The following is a 17,314-nucleotide window of genomic DNA, read 5'->3' as shown; positions in this document are numbered from 1 at the left end:
CCTCCACCCCCACCCTGGTGGTGGACATCTTCTGGTCCCCGAAGCAGAGACCTGGGGTTCATTGCCCCTTGGGGTGGGGGTCTTTACCCCACAATTGAGACTCCTTGGCCTACATGCGAGCCAAAGGACATGGCTGGCCAGCTGCTTTCTTCTTACACAAAGATGCACGTCTTTTCTCCCTTTCGGGAATCTGATTGAGAGACAGAGACCACCGAAATATGACATTCAAAAGACTGAAATCCCCCCCCCCACACACACATTCTTTTTTAAGAATATTTCCTGCTGGTGCAAACCTGCTTTTTCTTAGGTCTTACCAAACAAGGAAGCAGAATCATAAAATGCTGGGAACCCAAGGTGTCCGGGTCAGGGTCAGCCATGGCTGGAGGCCTGAGATGCTGCAAGCAGCACCCATTGCCCTACTGAATACATTCTGAGGGGAAAGGAAGGAACAATTAAAAACAGCTGTGGGTGCTTTGGAGGTCTCAGCTACGGACTTTTGGTGGTGATTACAGGGTTTACACAGAGACCTCGGCTTTCTCCCGCGCCCGCCGTTATGTTTATCTAAGTCTTGGGGGTGAATGAATGTTTTTGAGCACAGTAACTGCACGCGTAAACCTAAGAAACAGGTTGTTGAGACTCAACTACAAACATTTGCTCGGCTTGGTACATATAAACTTGTAATTTTTTTTGTTTTTAACGTTAGGGAAATTTGCAAAGGGTCAAAATCACTCAAATACTGAAGAGAAAGGAGGCGAAATAAAGCAACGTGGATTACCACTTAAGCTGCTCAAAATGTTAGGTGCTGAGAAAACTGACAATCTGTTGCTAAATCTTTGTCCAAAAAGTTAAAGTTAAAAATCAAATTGTCTACAACTGAGTTGGATTTATTCACCACAGGTGAAAGGTATTTGTCTTTCCAGACTAAAACTCGGTGCGTTTCAGGAAGATTCCTACAGCTTTTTCCCTTAAAGAAAAAAGCAAGACTTTGATTCATTGTACACCACAAGGTGGAAGGGACCTTGCGCTATAAAAAAAAAAAGCGTTCAGCTTTTTAGCATTAAGCTAATACTCATTGATTTACTGGGAACCAACTTATCAGAAATTATGCGTTGACCCCCAGAAACAGAAATGAGGAGGTGCAGGTTTCCAGCAGGAAAAGGCATTTATCAAGGAAGCTAGGTGAACATAATCATGTTTTTTGAATTTAAAAATGTTTATTCTCTTCTGCGAGACAGACTAATTCCAGGATTTTTAAAGGAATGTTTATTTAACAGTCGCTGTTCTGGCTGCCGTGGGACTGCCTTGTGCTCCGCAGTTGTTTCTCGTACGAAGTTAATTCACCTAGCTGTTCCTTGATAGCTTTGCTTTTTCCAAAGGTGAAATTTATAGTAAGCATGGATTAAAAATATTAGAAAATTCAAGTTTAAAAAATCACCGAGTCTTTCAAAGTTTAAACTAGTTTGATTTTTCATTTCAAAATTTGAACCAGGATTTTTTTTGTCTTAAAAAGTAAAAAAGGCTTTGTTTGTATTTTTGTAATAATAGTTATTCTATTCATTGTCCAAATTCCAGAGAGAGCCTTAGTAAAGGCGACCGAGATCACCTGTGACACCCTCGCCTTGCTGCGGGGAGGCAAACTATCTCTTTGCTTACAGAGGCATCTAAAGAAGACATTTTTTTCAGAGGGTTGCGTATATTTTTTTCTCAATATAAACAATGGATCAAATTAATTTTCTTTATGTTTTCTTTCCAAGTAAGTAGATTTTGAGCATCAAATAACATTAATTTTACAGTTTTCTTTAAAAGAAAATATTAAATTAATATTTTCTGGTTGATGTATATGAGCAGCCATAACAGCAGCGGTTTCAAACCCACGAGCTGAACAGACTCCCTGACCTCAGTATTCTCACGTGTAGCTGTAATCCTGATCAATATCCTTGAGGTTTTTAATGTCTACTTATGAAAAGAATTTCCCTTTGCTTCAAATTATAATTTTCCCATGGAAAAAACAATAACAGATATTCAGGTAAAACTTTCTTGCTATCTGAAGGAGCAAAACAATATTTAACTGAACAGACAAAATTAATAGATACTTTAGATTTTTGATTTTGTTGTCACCAAAACGTACTTTAAATCCCCGTGTGTCCTAATTCTGATAGACAAGCCTCTAATTCTCTTGGTGTTTACTATGCAGGTGAATTTCAGATTTCCTAAGCGATTTTCCCTGTGTGGATTTTTTTGTGCCCGGTTTTCACAAGGGTCAGCATGGAAAGCGTGCACTGTTCCTAGGCATGACTTACCTCCCTAGGTACTAGCTGTCCTTTAACAGAAATGGACAAAATGTTCAGCTACAGAGTTTTCTCTGGAGCTATCAATTTCTTGCATTGCCACCATGTTTAGTTTTCGCCAGTGTAGGTAGGGAAAGTACTTTAGCACCAAGTAGGGTTTTGATATCACACATAATATTTCTTCTGTTTGTATATTTTACCTATTTTATGGCAATTTGCCATGTATCTGTGAAGCTGTTGATTTGTATCTTATATTTAATAGGGTAAATTCTAGAGGAGTAAGGGATTTCTATTCTAAAGCATGGGTAGAATTTTCACATGTCAAATAGTAGACCTCCTATTTGGACATTTTATCTTTTTTAATGAGAATTTGATATACTGATTTGCCAGCTGTAGTTGGCTTAAACAAGATAAAATTTTTACTTGTCAGAAAGTAGCTACAGTTTGAATTGCTCATTTTATCTATTGTTGTAACCGTTTACCATGAATTTAGCAGCTATTGGTTTGCTCTTATAGGTAGCACATCTAAGCCAAATGGAATTTCCACTTGTCTCCCCGACTTTGCAAACAGGAATGAACAACACCACAAAGACAGACTAGATATAACCTGAGAGAGAAAGATAGCGTGTGCCCAGCTTTCAGCACTATTGCGCTGATGAAACTCATCCCTAAAGAAAAGATGGTAACGGTGAAGAAATCCTGGCTTGTTGAAAATGCTTCAAGTCAAATAGTCCAATTGTTTGTGGATCTCAGGACAGTGTTTGCACATGCCGCTTTTCAGATGGTTTGTGGATCTCAGGACAGTGTTTGCACTGCTGTTTTTCAGATGGTTTGTGGATCTCAGGACAGTGTTTGTACATGCTGTTTTTCAGATTGTTTGTTGATCTCAGGACAGTATTTGCATGTGCTGTTTTTCAGATGGTTTGTGGATCTCAGGACAGTGTTTGTACATGCTGTTTTTCAGATGGTTTGTGGATCTCAGGACAGTATTTGCATGTGCTGTTTTTCAGATGGTTTGTGGATCTCAGGACAGTGTTTGTACATGCTGTTTTTCTCTACAAGTATCCCACAATTGTTTCTTTTCTTTTTCCTTAATTGCCTATAGGCTCATACCCTTCCCGGTCCTTTTTCTTTAAGCTTACCCTTCCACAGTCTCTATTCTAAGCCCCTAAATCTATATTCTGTTTATTTATCTTATTTCCTAGTCTCAGCGTGGAACCCTAGGTAATCAGATGAGACAGGTTTGTCTGTTCGGGTTCTTGGGCTGGAAGGAGTCTTTACACTTTGCTCTGTTTTAGTCTCTATCCTGTTTTTCCAATTTCTCAACGTCTCTAGCAGAGGCAGACAGAGGGATGGCTGGACACACACAGACACGCACACACGCTTTCGCGTGCTCATACACACAGGCACACACATCATCCAGACTGTTTTTCTAAATTTCAGGATCCAGGTTTCTAGTCTGTTCTTTCCCTTATTATCAGGTTATTAAGTCTAAATAGCAATGTAGTGCTGAAAAGAATAGGTAAAGAAGAAACGGGGAGAAAGGAAGAAAGCGAGGCTGATATTTCTAGGGATCAACAAGTCGTATCAGAGACTATTTTTCTGAGTAGTGTTTTCCGGTTGGAAAGAGATTCTCAATGGTCTAAAGCCATTTCACATGGACTGCTTCCAAGCCGAATTCTCTGTACACGATTTTCATTGTGAATTATTTTAAAGAACTTGTAACTGTAGTAAAGACAACAATGAATTAAACAATAGCAACAATAAACCCCAACAACCTCTGCAGCCTGCCATAAACCTTTTCACTGGTATTCTTTCTGGCTTTTGCTTGGTGTGAATGTATGTTTTCATAGACAAGTACTTTTAAGCTGTGTGGATCTTTTACACTTTATTTGGAAAGATAAGAGCCTTGTTTTTAGGGAAGCCGTTTGCAGGCTGATGTGAGAGATGGTATTCAGACTAATTACCAGGATCGGTGTGTGAGCCAGACACTAAATGGGACCAGCTCTGGCCAGATGTGTACAGGTTACTTCCTGGGTCTGAAGAAGTGGGAACCGACTAGAGCCACAAAGCCTCGCCCTGGGTCTTCACTTGTTTAACATTGGCATAGTGATTTTTGACAGAGATCTAGAAGGCTTGCTTTACAGTTCATGGATGACTGGAAAAGGAATAGCTGTTGAAAATATGTAGCAGAATTTAGAGTTAAATACCATTTAAGTTGAGTCAAGTGTGATGCCGCAAGCACAGAATGCAGCAGCCAGTGTACTTTAATTCACTGATATGAAGAGGAGGGGGTGACTTTGGTGTGCTTCCTGTTTCTTAGGAAGATCAGTATGAAGCAAGGGCATGGCGTGGCTTATGAAAATAAAAATCCAAGTTGGACTGTGGGATTAACTTGTAATGTCTGTACATCATAAAAATTAATAGGGCCTTGTTCTAATCAAGCACATCTGGAGTATTGTGTTCATTTCTGGCTGTCAGTTTGAAGAGAGATGTTGACACATTAGACAACTTGCAGAACAGTCTATGAGGTTGGTGGGCATCTGGCAAGTACTCTGTCCTGGAGGGTATCCTCAGAGGGTCTGGAAATGCTTAGCTCCGGTAGAGTGGAAGTAGCAATGAGCTCCCCTCTGCTTCAGAGAGCAGAAGCAGCATCAGTGGGTGAAAGTGCACATGGAGTCAACCCAGGAGCTTCCAAACAGTGCAGCACAGCAGGAACATCAACTCCACTGTTCTCTTACAGTATCTGGAACATTCGCCTCCTTTGCACTGGGGACTCTAAGGACAACTGGAACATTTTCATGTAGCCAGTACACAGACTTGTCATGGAAACCTTTCGTCTCCCGACAAACGTTCTAAAAAGAATGAGCATATAAGTTACAAGTTCATGTTTCTCTCCTCTGCATTACAAACGTGAAAAAAAAAAAATCCAGGATCCTTTCTCCCTTTGTCTTAACTAACTCCCCAGAGTCACTTTTTTTTCTTTCTCCCCTCATTCCCCGGTGTCTTGTCTGGTTCAAGCATACTTCTGCCTAGTGGTGGCAGATGCTTGGGACTCCAGGGTTACCTGACAGGCCACTGGCCCAAGATAGCTTGGTGCCTGCCATCCTTTTCCTCAGAGGGGTGTGGGACAGAGCTCTACGGTAGCCCTTTTCCCCCTTGTGGTATAATAAACTTTATAAAAAAGTTGAGGTTTTTTTGTTTTTTTCAGTAGTACCATAAAATCATCATCACCAACTGTGGCTTCCAGCCTGTGCTGTTTTAACGGCTGTCAGCAGGAGCTGGTTTCTCCCTGCCTCGGGGGCACATTCTTACTGTGACAAACAACAGGTCTCCGGCAGATTTTTCTTCCGTGCATCTGCCCATTGATTGTTTATTTTGATAGCCATATCTAACTTGGAAGACGTGATTATCCAAGATGAATTCAGGAGGTTATAGGACTTCCGTAGGGGACCTTTTTTTTTTGAGCAGTATTCCTCACTTCCTAGAATCTGCATTAAATACTTGGGAACCTTGCAGACTCAGGAGGGCTCTGTAAGAGAGGTGAAGGGGAGGGAGGCTCGGGTGCTGTCCTTGCTAGTCAGCTCTCCCCCATTGCTTTCACTCCTGCCTCAGCCGGGAACTTTCTTCTCCGCGCCAGTGCTCACAAGTCAGCCTCCTGACTGCACGAAGTGGATTTTACTGTTAAACAACTTTCTTCTCTTTCTTACTCATTTTGTAACAGTGCCATACACTTTGGTGAGGTTGTAATAACACACGCAGCCGCTTGTGGTGGCTGCCTTCCCAGTTGCTGGGGATGCCACAGGCATTCTTTGGCTCAGCTCCTATTTCCGGAAGAGAAACTCTCAAAAGTGAGGTTCTGGCATGGCAAAGCTCACCTGATCCACAGCCGGCTGGCTACTTGCAATTCCTTGAGTGCGGTGCCTGCCCATGTCCCTGAACTACAAAGTAATAACCCCAATGTTTAAACTTTAAAACTTATTATCCTGGGAAATGACTGTGCTGCTTCCAAACATTGGTTGCTGGTGTGGCCATTGTTACTCTCAGAAGCATTAATGTGTTAGTGAAGGCTATACACTGTTCTTAGGTCTCTCTGGTGAGGTTTTTTTCTTCACTGTTGTTGTTTTAAATCTTCATTTTAATGCATCTATGTTAGTGGCTTAAATTATTTTATTGTTTAAAAAATATCTTTCACACGGCTCACTTTCTAGCTAATTACCTTAGGCTAATCAGGTATTTAGAATAGATCCTTGGCAGCCTGTACCCCAGGAATCACCACAGCATCTGTTGTGACATGGAAGGACAGACTTTCTTTTCAGATAAATGAAACAGCTGGTTTCAGAATTGTTTGGGAAATAGGCAGCTTTGGTGTGGATTGCTTCCCATTCCCTGCCCTTTCGCTCATTCATCCCCTCACCACTTGATTCTTATGGAGATCGGCGTTCACTCTCGGAATTAGAAAGAGATCAGTTAATTTTCCTAGCAGTTATCACAGGGAGTTTCAGTTCTATAGTTTTTTTCCCAGCAATTTGCAAAGAAATATAGCTTCTGTTTTACCTTCGAATACAAAAGCGAAGAAAACATTAGCTCTCAGATTTTTGTTTTCTCTCTTTACGGATCTGTGTTTCTCACTAGGCAGTAAAATGATACCGCTTGCTCTTTTCCCCCATGCAACAGTTAATCAGTTAGCACCTTTGACAGCTTTGATTTTCAGTAGTTACACAGTTGATTCTAATCAAAGCCTAGCAATGCAGCAGGCTGTTAGATATCTTATTAGGATCTGAATTATACATTTTATTTTTTGGTCTAACAATTTTCCCTATGGATGTTTAGCCTACATGTAAACAGGTAAAAGCACTGAGAGGTACAGACATGGATGCTTATTACAGTTGATAGTAAAAATGAAAAACTAGAAAACCCTTGGTAATTTTAATGAATGAGTAATTATTTTATACTTTGTTTGGAGATGCATTGGGTGTTTTTGAGACCCTGTGACAGATGCTGAGAAATATGTGATCCAGCTATAGAGATTTTTACACTATTGAGTTGACAAAGATGAATCAAACTTTTTTTTCCTTCAAGATTAGTCTTTGCGAAGATTAATCAAATAATCACATACAATATCATACTCACTGGAACTAAGCTAAAGCTGCAGACACGGGCAGAGGATTTGGTTGGAAGAAGGGTGAATGGGCTTTTCAAGGAAGCGTTCAGATGTGAAGGGGAGTAAATGCTAGGGAGGTGAGTCAGGAAAGGGCCAGTGAGACCAAGGCCCTGCTGAGGTCCCGGGGCAGCCAGAGCATGCTAAATGGAAAGTACTGAGAGACGGGCAAGGACAATGCCAGCAGGTCAAGGAGCCAATCTCTCCTGACCTAGTAGACCTACTTAAAGAGGTTCATCTGGTAGTAACACCAACAGGACGTCTCAGAGGGGGGTTAAACAGGACAAGGCCAGATTTGCATTTCAAAAAGAGTACTCTAACTGCTGTGTGAAGAAAAGGTTAGAGGCCTCTGAATAGCCAGGCCGCTGGAGGTTGTTTAAATCCAGGTTGGAGATAGTGACCTTGTAGGCTAATGTAGGAATAGCAAAATGGACAGAGGAGGAACATTTTTGAAGGGTAAAATTTGGGTGAGGGTATCAGATTGAATTTGGGGTTGTTTGCCAGAAGGTTATGATTGCTACATCTTTGTCATCTGTGGGATGGTCGCTGTGTCAGAAGGAGGTCTGATAGCTGGTCTAAGTTTGATCCCGTTGAATTCACGGTGACAGTAAAAAAAGTATGATTGAGTCACAGGATGGAAAGCTAGGCAATTTTAACATGTAAATAGGTGCAAGTATGCTCTAAGAGAAAAGCAGAGGGAACCACATGTATGGGAGAACGTGGTATGTATATTTATGCCTGTGTACCAATATATGTTTCACATGAATAAACCATAGAAAGGCACAAAGACAGTGCATGTTTTAGCCAGTGGGTGGCCTTGGGTAGCATGGCAATAGGGATGTGAGAAGGGACCTTTATAAAACAGAGCTTCCTGATAGAAGTGTTATGAAGCACGACTCTTATAATACAGACAATTAATGACAGTTTAAAACAAACACTTGATGCAAGCCTGTTTCTCTTTTAGGTGCCTGCTAATTGGAAAGAGGGTGTAGCAGTATTGTGATTTTGATTCTGAAGAGCAGCAGCCTTCGCTGCAGCTTCCCTTCCTTAGCCCGGCGGCTCATGGGGACCCCAGTGCTTTCTAATCCCTTTCCACTAGATCGCACTAGCAGTGTGGGTTTGTTCTTCTTTTCATTCCAAGCAAATGAGCGCGTTAGGTGGCTACGGTGCCTATAGCTGCTGCGGGGATGGCAGACGGCTTTTGTTAAAGGTCCCAGCGCGTTCCCTTTCAGCAGACAGGTCTGTGAAGCACAGGGAGGACTGCAACTTTCCTTCTAATTCATTTGAGCGAGGGAGCAAACCTTAGCTAGAGACCTCTGGTCTCAGTTCCTCTGTCAGATGTCGCAATTTAATTTTCACCCAGTCGTGGAATTATGTTTACTGCAAAACTGAATCGTGCACCTGGCAGGCAGCTTTTCCCCCTTTGGTTGCATTCTTCCCTCAGAAAAACACCTAAAGAGTTCATGAGATCTCAGGGAAGATGTAATGGGAATGGAATTCACATAGCATCTGCTTTCTTCAAAGAGATAAAGGACGACTCTGAGTCTCCAGAACTCCCTGGCTGAGGGTCAGGCCTGAGGACATGCCTGGTTACCTGACTCTTAGTTCCGGGAGGCAATGGGACAGAGTTTCACAAGGCTGGAGGCACTAGGCTTAAAAGTTTTTGAGGTGCTTCCAGAATGTTCCCTAGCCCAGCATAGAAATATGGTTAAATTTCATGCATCACAGTTGTGGAAAAAAAAAAATGAGAGTGCTATATAATGCCAGCTGAAGTGATCATTTTTTTAATTGGAGATCACTTGTGGATTATCATTTCGTGCTAGCTTTCACTGTAAAGGTTTTATGCGTGTTCTCTCTAATTCAGTACTGGCAGGGTCTCTGTGATGGGAGCCCTGCTCTGTTCCTGTCCCACCAGAGAAGAAACTGAGGCACAGAAACACTGGACAACCAGTGTTATGGGAGTGCAGCTGGCTTCCTGCAGTCTCCCCGCAGCACTGCCTTCCTGCCTCTCGGCTCTTCACTCTCCTTTCTCCTCCATGTCGTCTAATCGGCCTTGATTCACGACGAGAGAAAAGTCTAGTAAACTGGAATCGTATTAAATAGCTGCTCAGGTTCTGCTAGGATTTTGTTTTTGTTTTTGAAGTTCTTGATCTCAAGTCCGGCTGTAGCAAGCACTTCCCTTGGGAAAACCTTTTCTGGCACCTGAGAGCAGCTTAGAGGACAGGCTCAGAGAAGCCTCTTCCCCGCCTAGATGCTTACCGACTTGATGGCTTTCTTCTGTCAATGAACTGCTTTGTGTTTTCTTTTTGTTTTGATGCAAAAGCGCACCGGCTTAGTTTCTCCCTCCCAGCCGCAGCACCGGCTTGTTGCTATCTCTGATGCACGAATCTGGCAATGCACTTTTTTTTTTTTTTCTCAGAAGCAAAATAAACTGTAGTTGAAATGCTAGCAATAATAAGGGTATCCGAGCTGAGAACATGCTGTTTATGCATTGCATTCTTAGGTAGGGTTGATAAGTATCTAATAGTGATTTTGCCGTCAGCTGCAAAGTGGGTTTAAAATCCCACCCCGCCACTTACAAAGCATGTGACTGATGGCAAGTAACATCATTTCATAAGACTTCTTATTCTTATTGTGAAACGGAGCTAATACTACCTATTTCACACACTTAATTCAAGGATGAAATTGGTAAATATGTATAAACACTTTTGTTCAGTGTCTAGCTATCATAACACTGAAAACATGGACGCTAATTTAAAAAGTTATAGGTGATCTTTTTGTTGTTGTTGTTGTACAAAGGAAAAAAGCAATAGAAACAGTTTAGGAAGCAGTTTTATAAGGAGTAGGAAAAAAGCATAAGGAAAGGAAAGTGGGCCTGAAGATGCGGCTCAGTGGGTAAAAGGACTTTACTGCTAGATTTAAAAGCCCAGAAATCTGAGTTCAATCCCTGGAACCCATGTACAGTTGAAAAGAAAGAACTGACTTCACAATGTTTTCCTTTGATCTCCAAACACAGAGTGAGGCATGTGCACCACAGACTTCCCTCTCTCACACACATGCGAACACACACCCATGATGATAATAAATATTTTTTTAAAAAGGAAAAGAAAAAGGTCTTGAAGGGAGTTGGAGAAGGGAACACGGGGGGATGTGAGCTATCCAGTCAACAGAGGCAGCATCTTTGAGCAGTGTCTTTGCATATGCAAAGAGATAACTGGAGCAGGGACCTGAGAGAGGCCTGAGAAGGCTTGATCGCTCCCTGCTAAGGTGAGTGTGCTAATCAGATTAAATTTCATTTGGCATATCCTGCTGTTTACTTGGACAGTGATGTCTGAGCAAGTTATTATTTATTATTTCTGTCCCTTGTCTGATTAGCTCATCAGCAATCAGCCACTATTCATAGCTCCTCAATTGCTTGTATTAAACAGCAGCTCCCCTCCCCTAGTCTGCAAATTACCCAGGTTGGGGAAAGAGGAATACTCTCTTTTCAGAGACTGCTTGCCCCTTCCCTTGCCAGATGAAAACTTCTGCTGCTACAAGCCTCCAAATGAATCAGAAAATCCTAAAACGAACTTTAAGTATTGTGTGGATTTCTAGAGAGCCCGAAGGCATGCTACCTTCAGATTCATTTGGCTCGGATTATTTTGGTGGGGAAGCATTGAAGAGCTGGCTGTGCAGTGGACAGCGGTGGCCCAGGGAATCGTGTGAACTGCTACAGACTTTACACTGTGTGAAGGCAGGATCCATTGCGCTCGCTCTTTGCCTTTCCGCTCTTTAGTTAGAGCAAAGCATTCTTGTCAGTGTCATTGTGTCAGATGCTCTTCCTGTAACCATTTCCGAGGACTGTGTGCAGCCTTCGCAGTTCGCCCAGTTACTGGTCTATTCAGGTTGGCATTATTTTACACATTGAAAAAGTTGTATACAGGAAAAGTTTTTTTTTTTAAACTGAGTCATAACTTTTAAAAGATTTTTTTTTCTCGTAGGAAATAAAATGCTCTCTTTGGTCTTCTAGTGAAGATAAAGCTACCAAACATTACTTTTGTTTTTTTTCAGTGAGTAACCTCCATTTTCAGTGCAGATTGCAGGGTTTTTTTTTTTTTTACACAAGAAATTAGTTAAGTGCTTCCATAATGTTGAGCATATAATTAAAAGCAAATAATTATTTTCATATTATTGGGACTTTTCTGTAAAGTGTGTGGGTACTGGCATGTCTAAGCAACCCCATTCTCTGTGGTATTCTGTCTTGCCTTTAATAACACTCCTGTGAGCAGAGCATAATAGTTGCCCTTTTATTTAGGTTTATCAGGCTTCAGTTTTTCTGAGGTCAGTCAGCTATTATATGAATTTTAAAAATGAATATGCATGGACCAGTGGGGTAGCTCCACGGTTAAGGTACGTTTCCATGAAGTGCTATGGCCTGGAGCCCAAATAAAACAGAAGGAGAGGATTGATTGTAAAATTGTCTCACAGATGTGTAACATGGCACGCCTAGTTTCATGAACATGTATTGCACACCCCACTATATAAATAAACACTTTAAAAGAAAGCTCTGGCTTTCTCTTACATTAGAAAAAGAAAGATGTACTCAGCATTGCTGCTCCTCAGGTGTAGTAGCATCTGTGAGATGCATGTAGCTGTTTCGTCCCACCTTAATCCTTGACAGTTGGGGCACTAATCAGATGTTTTAAAATATCTTATGAAAGATAACTAAGCTATCTCTATGGAAGACTCGGAAGTGTGGAAGTGATATATTAGTTTACCAGCCACAGACACAAAGTGGCTGCAAAGCTCATGCTAGGTTAGTCAAGTTCTGAAAGCAAGAGTAGAAGAAGAAAATCTCACGGATTTAGAGTTATGCACATCAACCCCTTGAATCACTCATAAAGCACAGTGCGTGTGGTTTTGTGCATCAACTCTGAGCAGTGATTCCTGGGTATGGCATAGTCTGATGCGGTTGAAGGGAGGAAGAATCAGCCCAGTGCTATCTGGTCTCTCAACCCATGCTTCCTTTGTGATGAGTCACCACCCAGTTCACAGAGAAGTGACAAGCCCCGTCTGCCTCCTGGATTTACTACCTTGTGCCTTAAGATTAAGCCTCTGTAATCTTCAAACACATTGAGTCCCTTGGGTTTGTAAGGATTGAGTGAGACAATACATGAAAGCTCTTCACTCAGGGTCTGGCAGTGTGAAACAGTAAAATAGAAATGCTGCTGGAAAGTCCAGCTGAATTTGTCGTCTGCTTCCTGCATCTGTAGGGTGGGCTTCTTCACCATCCAGCAGCGGCTCTCATCTTCTGACTGTTAGGATAGATTAGTTTGGGGGTCAGGAGGTAGGGGTTTCACTGCTGGTTTCCCTCTTGTTTTGGTACATACACGCAAATCAGACTGCTAAGTCATATGCTTTCATGTAATATTAGTCTTCTGGACTTACTTCATAACTGTTTATGAGAATCACGTGATGAAATTGTGATCTACCTAGATCACATCTACCTAGCTTTTCTTTTATAGAGTCATGGATATCTGTTGTGTTTAGATTTGCTATAAAGCTTTTAAGGTATATGGGACATTTAGTCTGAAGGGGCTGCCTAGGTGTGTAACCAAGCTTGCTGCCTTTGGAACCCAAAGATGAGGAGACCTAGAGAGGACTTCTGAGTCATGGGACATTGTTAGCAGTTTTTGGATTTTGTTTAAAATTGAAGCTATTAGGAATGCCTACCATGTGTTTCATCTTTAGAAATCCAAATTTCAGTTATAAAACGTATTAGGGACGTCGCTCTGAGATCAGCCACTTAGTAGAGCAAGCTAGTTCACTCAAGTTTACATAGTTCTAAAACTGAGTGCCAGCCAAGTACTTTCCTCCCGTGGGGTGCTAGACCCTCCCACTTACTCCCCGAAGATTTATGCTTGTTTGATTATGTGGGTTATGACCCAGGGCTTTGCAGGATTTGTTTGTTTGTTTGTTTGTCTGCCTTTTATCTCTTTATCCTGCTGTTACCTGCAAATACAGGAATCAAAGGCATGTGTTACCACAGTCCATAGATTCTAGATTTAATTGCATTCTTCTTTTTCTTTTTCCTTTTCTACGGGTACATGATATTTTTTTATTTAGTTTGTTAAATATGTTGCTCAAAAGTCAACATGAAAAGAAAATGCATTCACAATGTCTGACTTCATGTCTTTTAGCGTTAAAATTCTCGGGACTCTCCATGTTTGTTTTCAGTTGTCCTTCCTCATTCAAGAAGTATTTTCTTTATTTATATTGTCTGTTTCTAGCCCCAAAAGTTCTACTTTTCTTGGACTTGTGTCCCAATTATTATGGTTCTTTTCTTTATCTCTCTACGCCTTTCTTTCTCCTCTCCTCTTTTCCAGTGCTAACGTAAACCCTCCGTTTGCCTCTGCTAGCATGACTCCACCGTTTCTCCACCCTGCCTGCCGCCACTGCCCACTTTGCTTCCTCGTGCTGACGGCTCTCACAGAGGGACTGCGCTGGCAGCTTCTGCATCTTCATCTTTGCAATTTTATTCTTCCGCCACTTTACTCGAACTCCACTTTCAGGCAGTCACAAGTAAAGCTCCTACACTTGAAAGCTGGTGTTCTTTTTTCTAACGCTCTCGTCTTCTGACCGCTTTGTAGCAAGTAGGGATATGGGTCAAACCCTCTTCCTTGACATTTCTTCATTGGTGTATGGTGCATTTCAGACTCTGTCATTCGACCTGTGACTACCTTTGTCTTCTCTTTGCGGACTCACTCTCTGATTTTGATATATAAGTATTAATGTTAACACATTCTTCTTTTACTGTCCCTGCCAATTTTGTGCATTCTGTCTTACTCATTTCTTTTTTAGTTTTGAAATGTACGTGTGTGCATGAACTCTTGTGCACAACCTAGACACAGATACCTGAGGAGATCAGGATAAAGCATCAGATTCCCCTGAGTTATAATAGATCACGGTCTACCTGAGTTGGATGCTAGGAACCAACTTTTTAAAGAACAAAAAGTGTTCTTGACCACTGAGTCGCCTCTCTAGCCCCTTGTGTGCTCTATTTTTCTGCATTTTGGGTTTAGGAGAAAGGATAAATGAATTGGAGTAAACCCTAGGGGATTCTGCAGCCATGCTCAACCCAGAAGCAAATTCTCTGAGATGGCGAGAAGAGGGAGAGTAGGCTAGAGAGCTGGTGTTGTCCAAAGAATGGAGGCTAACTCCGTGACTCTGACCAGGTAAGGGAAAGGACTGAAGTCAGCAGTGAGATGTCAGTTTGGATGAAGAGAGGCAGGAAGAACTGTGTACGTGCTCCAGACCACCTCATGGCTTAGAGTGTCAAATATCTTCCCTGGGGGCATGGTGTGCTTGAGAATTGCCCTGGGACTTCAGCTTTTGTAGTCAGTTCTGTTGAGAAATGACTTCAAGTCTGTACCTGAAGCCCCTTTATATTTGCTTGTGAACCAAATCTGTAGACCTGTCTTCTTAACTGGGTTCACTTGGCTGTCCATTTGGTACCCTAAATTTAAAATATCTCCAATTTGATTATCCTCTTTCTCCTGAAGTTAACCTTTCTTCTGGGTTTTTCTGGCCAGTATCATTCTAGACCAAACCTTCAAAGCCATCTTTGATTCTTCTTTATCTACGCACCCTGAGGTTTGAAAAGTATTCAGTTTTATCTCTTTTGGGTCTTGTGGCTGGCGCCTCTTTGTCTTTCCCTTAGCTCTGAGCTGGCTGTTGCGATGGTCTCAGCATATCGATGGGCCCTATCTAATCCTCTTCATCGCTGCCACTTTAATATTTCCAAACTCAGCTCTGCGTTGATGTAATGCAAAATTCCTAGCCAGAGATAATTGTCTCCCCTCCAGTGTTCCTGTGGCCCTTGTGCCTTTGGCCGTCCACGGACATCATCGATGTCATTTCATAATCAATATTTCTGTATAGACATTAGCATTGGATCCTCACAGACTGTAAGCGCCTTATGGATCAGGAACCATGCTTGTTTACTTGTTATTCCTGTAGCTTCCCCACATTGGCAGGTAATAAACATCTGCAGCTACTTTGACCAGATGTGATCTGTGCCAAGTTAACAGGATCGGTGATACTCATTTTTACTTTGACATTAATTTCATTTCTTTGTGTGCATTTGTTTTACTCTGAAAAGCTTTTTTATTAAGCTGTGCTGATGGCATAAATGGAACAGTTAACTGGAAGACCAGACAAGCGAACAGCTTTATTATCAGCAGAAAAATGGCTGCTGGGAAGAAAGACGGTGAGTGTAGGCTTGCCTCTGCTTGGGGGGGTCAGTGTCCACGTCAGTGTTCCTCTTGCTCTGCTCTAGTCCTGTGGCAGTGAGTGTTTATTTAATAAGTCAATCTGGAAAATAAAATTTTGTTTTCCTAATCTTCTAAAAAGATTTTTGATCCTCTTGTGTTCTTAATACACTGTTTTCCTTAAAAACAAAACTAAAAATCACTCTGGTTTTTGACCTGCGCCCTTCATTCAGCTTCTGTTGTGCCTCTCACAAAAACCGTCTTGAGTCTGCTCATTGTAACAATCTGTTGAAAACACTGACAAAAATTAAGAAGTGTAATTAACAATATGGTTTTAAAACACTTTATGTAAACTTAGAAAAATGGCCTTAAATATTTTGTCTAATTTTGGGTGATTTGATTGTAAACCAAATTGATGTTGTGCTATTAAATAATTACTTGGTACTTAATTTTTATTAGAAAGGTGGGTCCATTCTTGTACATTTTCTATCTATAAATGTGTCCATTAGCAACATTACATGACTTTTGAGGTGGGTTCATTCTTGTACATTTTTCTATCTATAAATGTGTCCATTAGCAACATTCCATGACTTCTGGAACAGTGCAATTGGGCGAAAGCCTGCCTAAGCAGTAGGTTTTTTAGACTATCAGTTGCCATTGTCAACTTTCACTCCATATTCATGTAGCTAATGTTTACTACATTAGCTATATGTGATTATAAAGATTAACCAAATAATAGACTGGTTTCTGTAACTTTGGGGTCGCCAAAATGCTTGCTTAATATTGATAGTGTTAAAATATCTTGAAAAGAGCAAATTCGTATCATAAAATGTTCTTCCGGTAAGATAAAAAAAAAAATAAAGGAGTTTCTCCATATACCCTTGAAGTTGGGGTCACTAAGATTTTTATAACTGGGACCCAACTATACAGTAACTAGAATCTTCATCCTCCACATCTGTTTCACAGTCGGGTAACGTTTCCCAGGATCGCCTCTGTCTTTGAAACAAACATCTGTGTATCTTAAGGGACTTTCATTGCTCATGTCTATATGGAGATAACAGCTTTATAACAGTAACTGTCCATGAAAAGACGCCAAATATTTGTCTAAAAAAAAAAAAAAAACAAAAACCGCCAGAGTGCTCGTTCTTGGATTGCTCATGGTTCCTCTTCGCACATCCTCTTTAGTTATGTCCTGTGGATTCTCCCACAGGTTCTTCAAAAGACTCACTCTGATAACCCTTATTATTTTGTTAGTTTGACATAGCCACATTCCTCTTTCTTTCTATGGGTCTGATGTGTTTGTGTCTTTCGTTGTTCTGGTTAGCACTCTTACTTATACCCTGTTCTTTTCAAAGGAATGGAGCCTTCTTTGGCTCTGCTATGCCCATGGGATCCCCAAAGATTCTTCCTCTGATCTTCGCAGAATTGAGTAATAAATCATAGTGATCTTTTTATTTTTCATTCTTTCTCTTGTTTTAAACGATGATTCTTAAGCCTTCTGCCCTCTCTGCCCTACCCCCCTGGTCCCTGTTTGATTTGCCAAAAATGACCTGTTTAAGAAGCTCCAGCCAAGTCACTAAAACAGATCTACTCTGAAGGAGATGCATTTCCAG

General features: G+C 41.2%; 1 protein-coding gene across 5 annotated transcripts in view; it reads left to right on the top strand.

The window, feature by feature from the left end:
* Window positions 1-17,314, top strand: part of Sgce (sarcoglycan epsilon) — a 70,851-nt gene that overhangs the window by 488 nt on the left and 53,049 nt on the right. For 3 of the 5 annotated variants that reach the window (XM_041675523.1, XM_041675522.1, XM_041675524.1), the window contains exon 2: window positions 15,593-15,700. The exons of the other annotated variants lie outside the window; for them this stretch is intronic. In XM_041675523.1, the coding sequence (XP_041531457.1) occupies window positions 15,593-15,700 (108 nt within the window). The remainder of the gene's footprint in view (window positions 1-15,592; window positions 15,701-17,314) is intronic. 5 annotated transcript variants of the gene reach the window in all.

The sequence above is a fragment of the Microtus oregoni genome, unplaced genomic scaffold (assembly GCF_018167655.1).
Source record: "Microtus oregoni isolate MIOR12 unplaced genomic scaffold, Mior012 000026F_ref0000081, whole genome shotgun sequence".
NCBI lineage: Eukaryota > Metazoa > Chordata > Mammalia > Rodentia > Cricetidae > Microtus > Microtus oregoni.
Note: the sequence above shows the minus strand (reverse complement) of the source record. Positions and strands in the feature narration are given on the sequence as shown.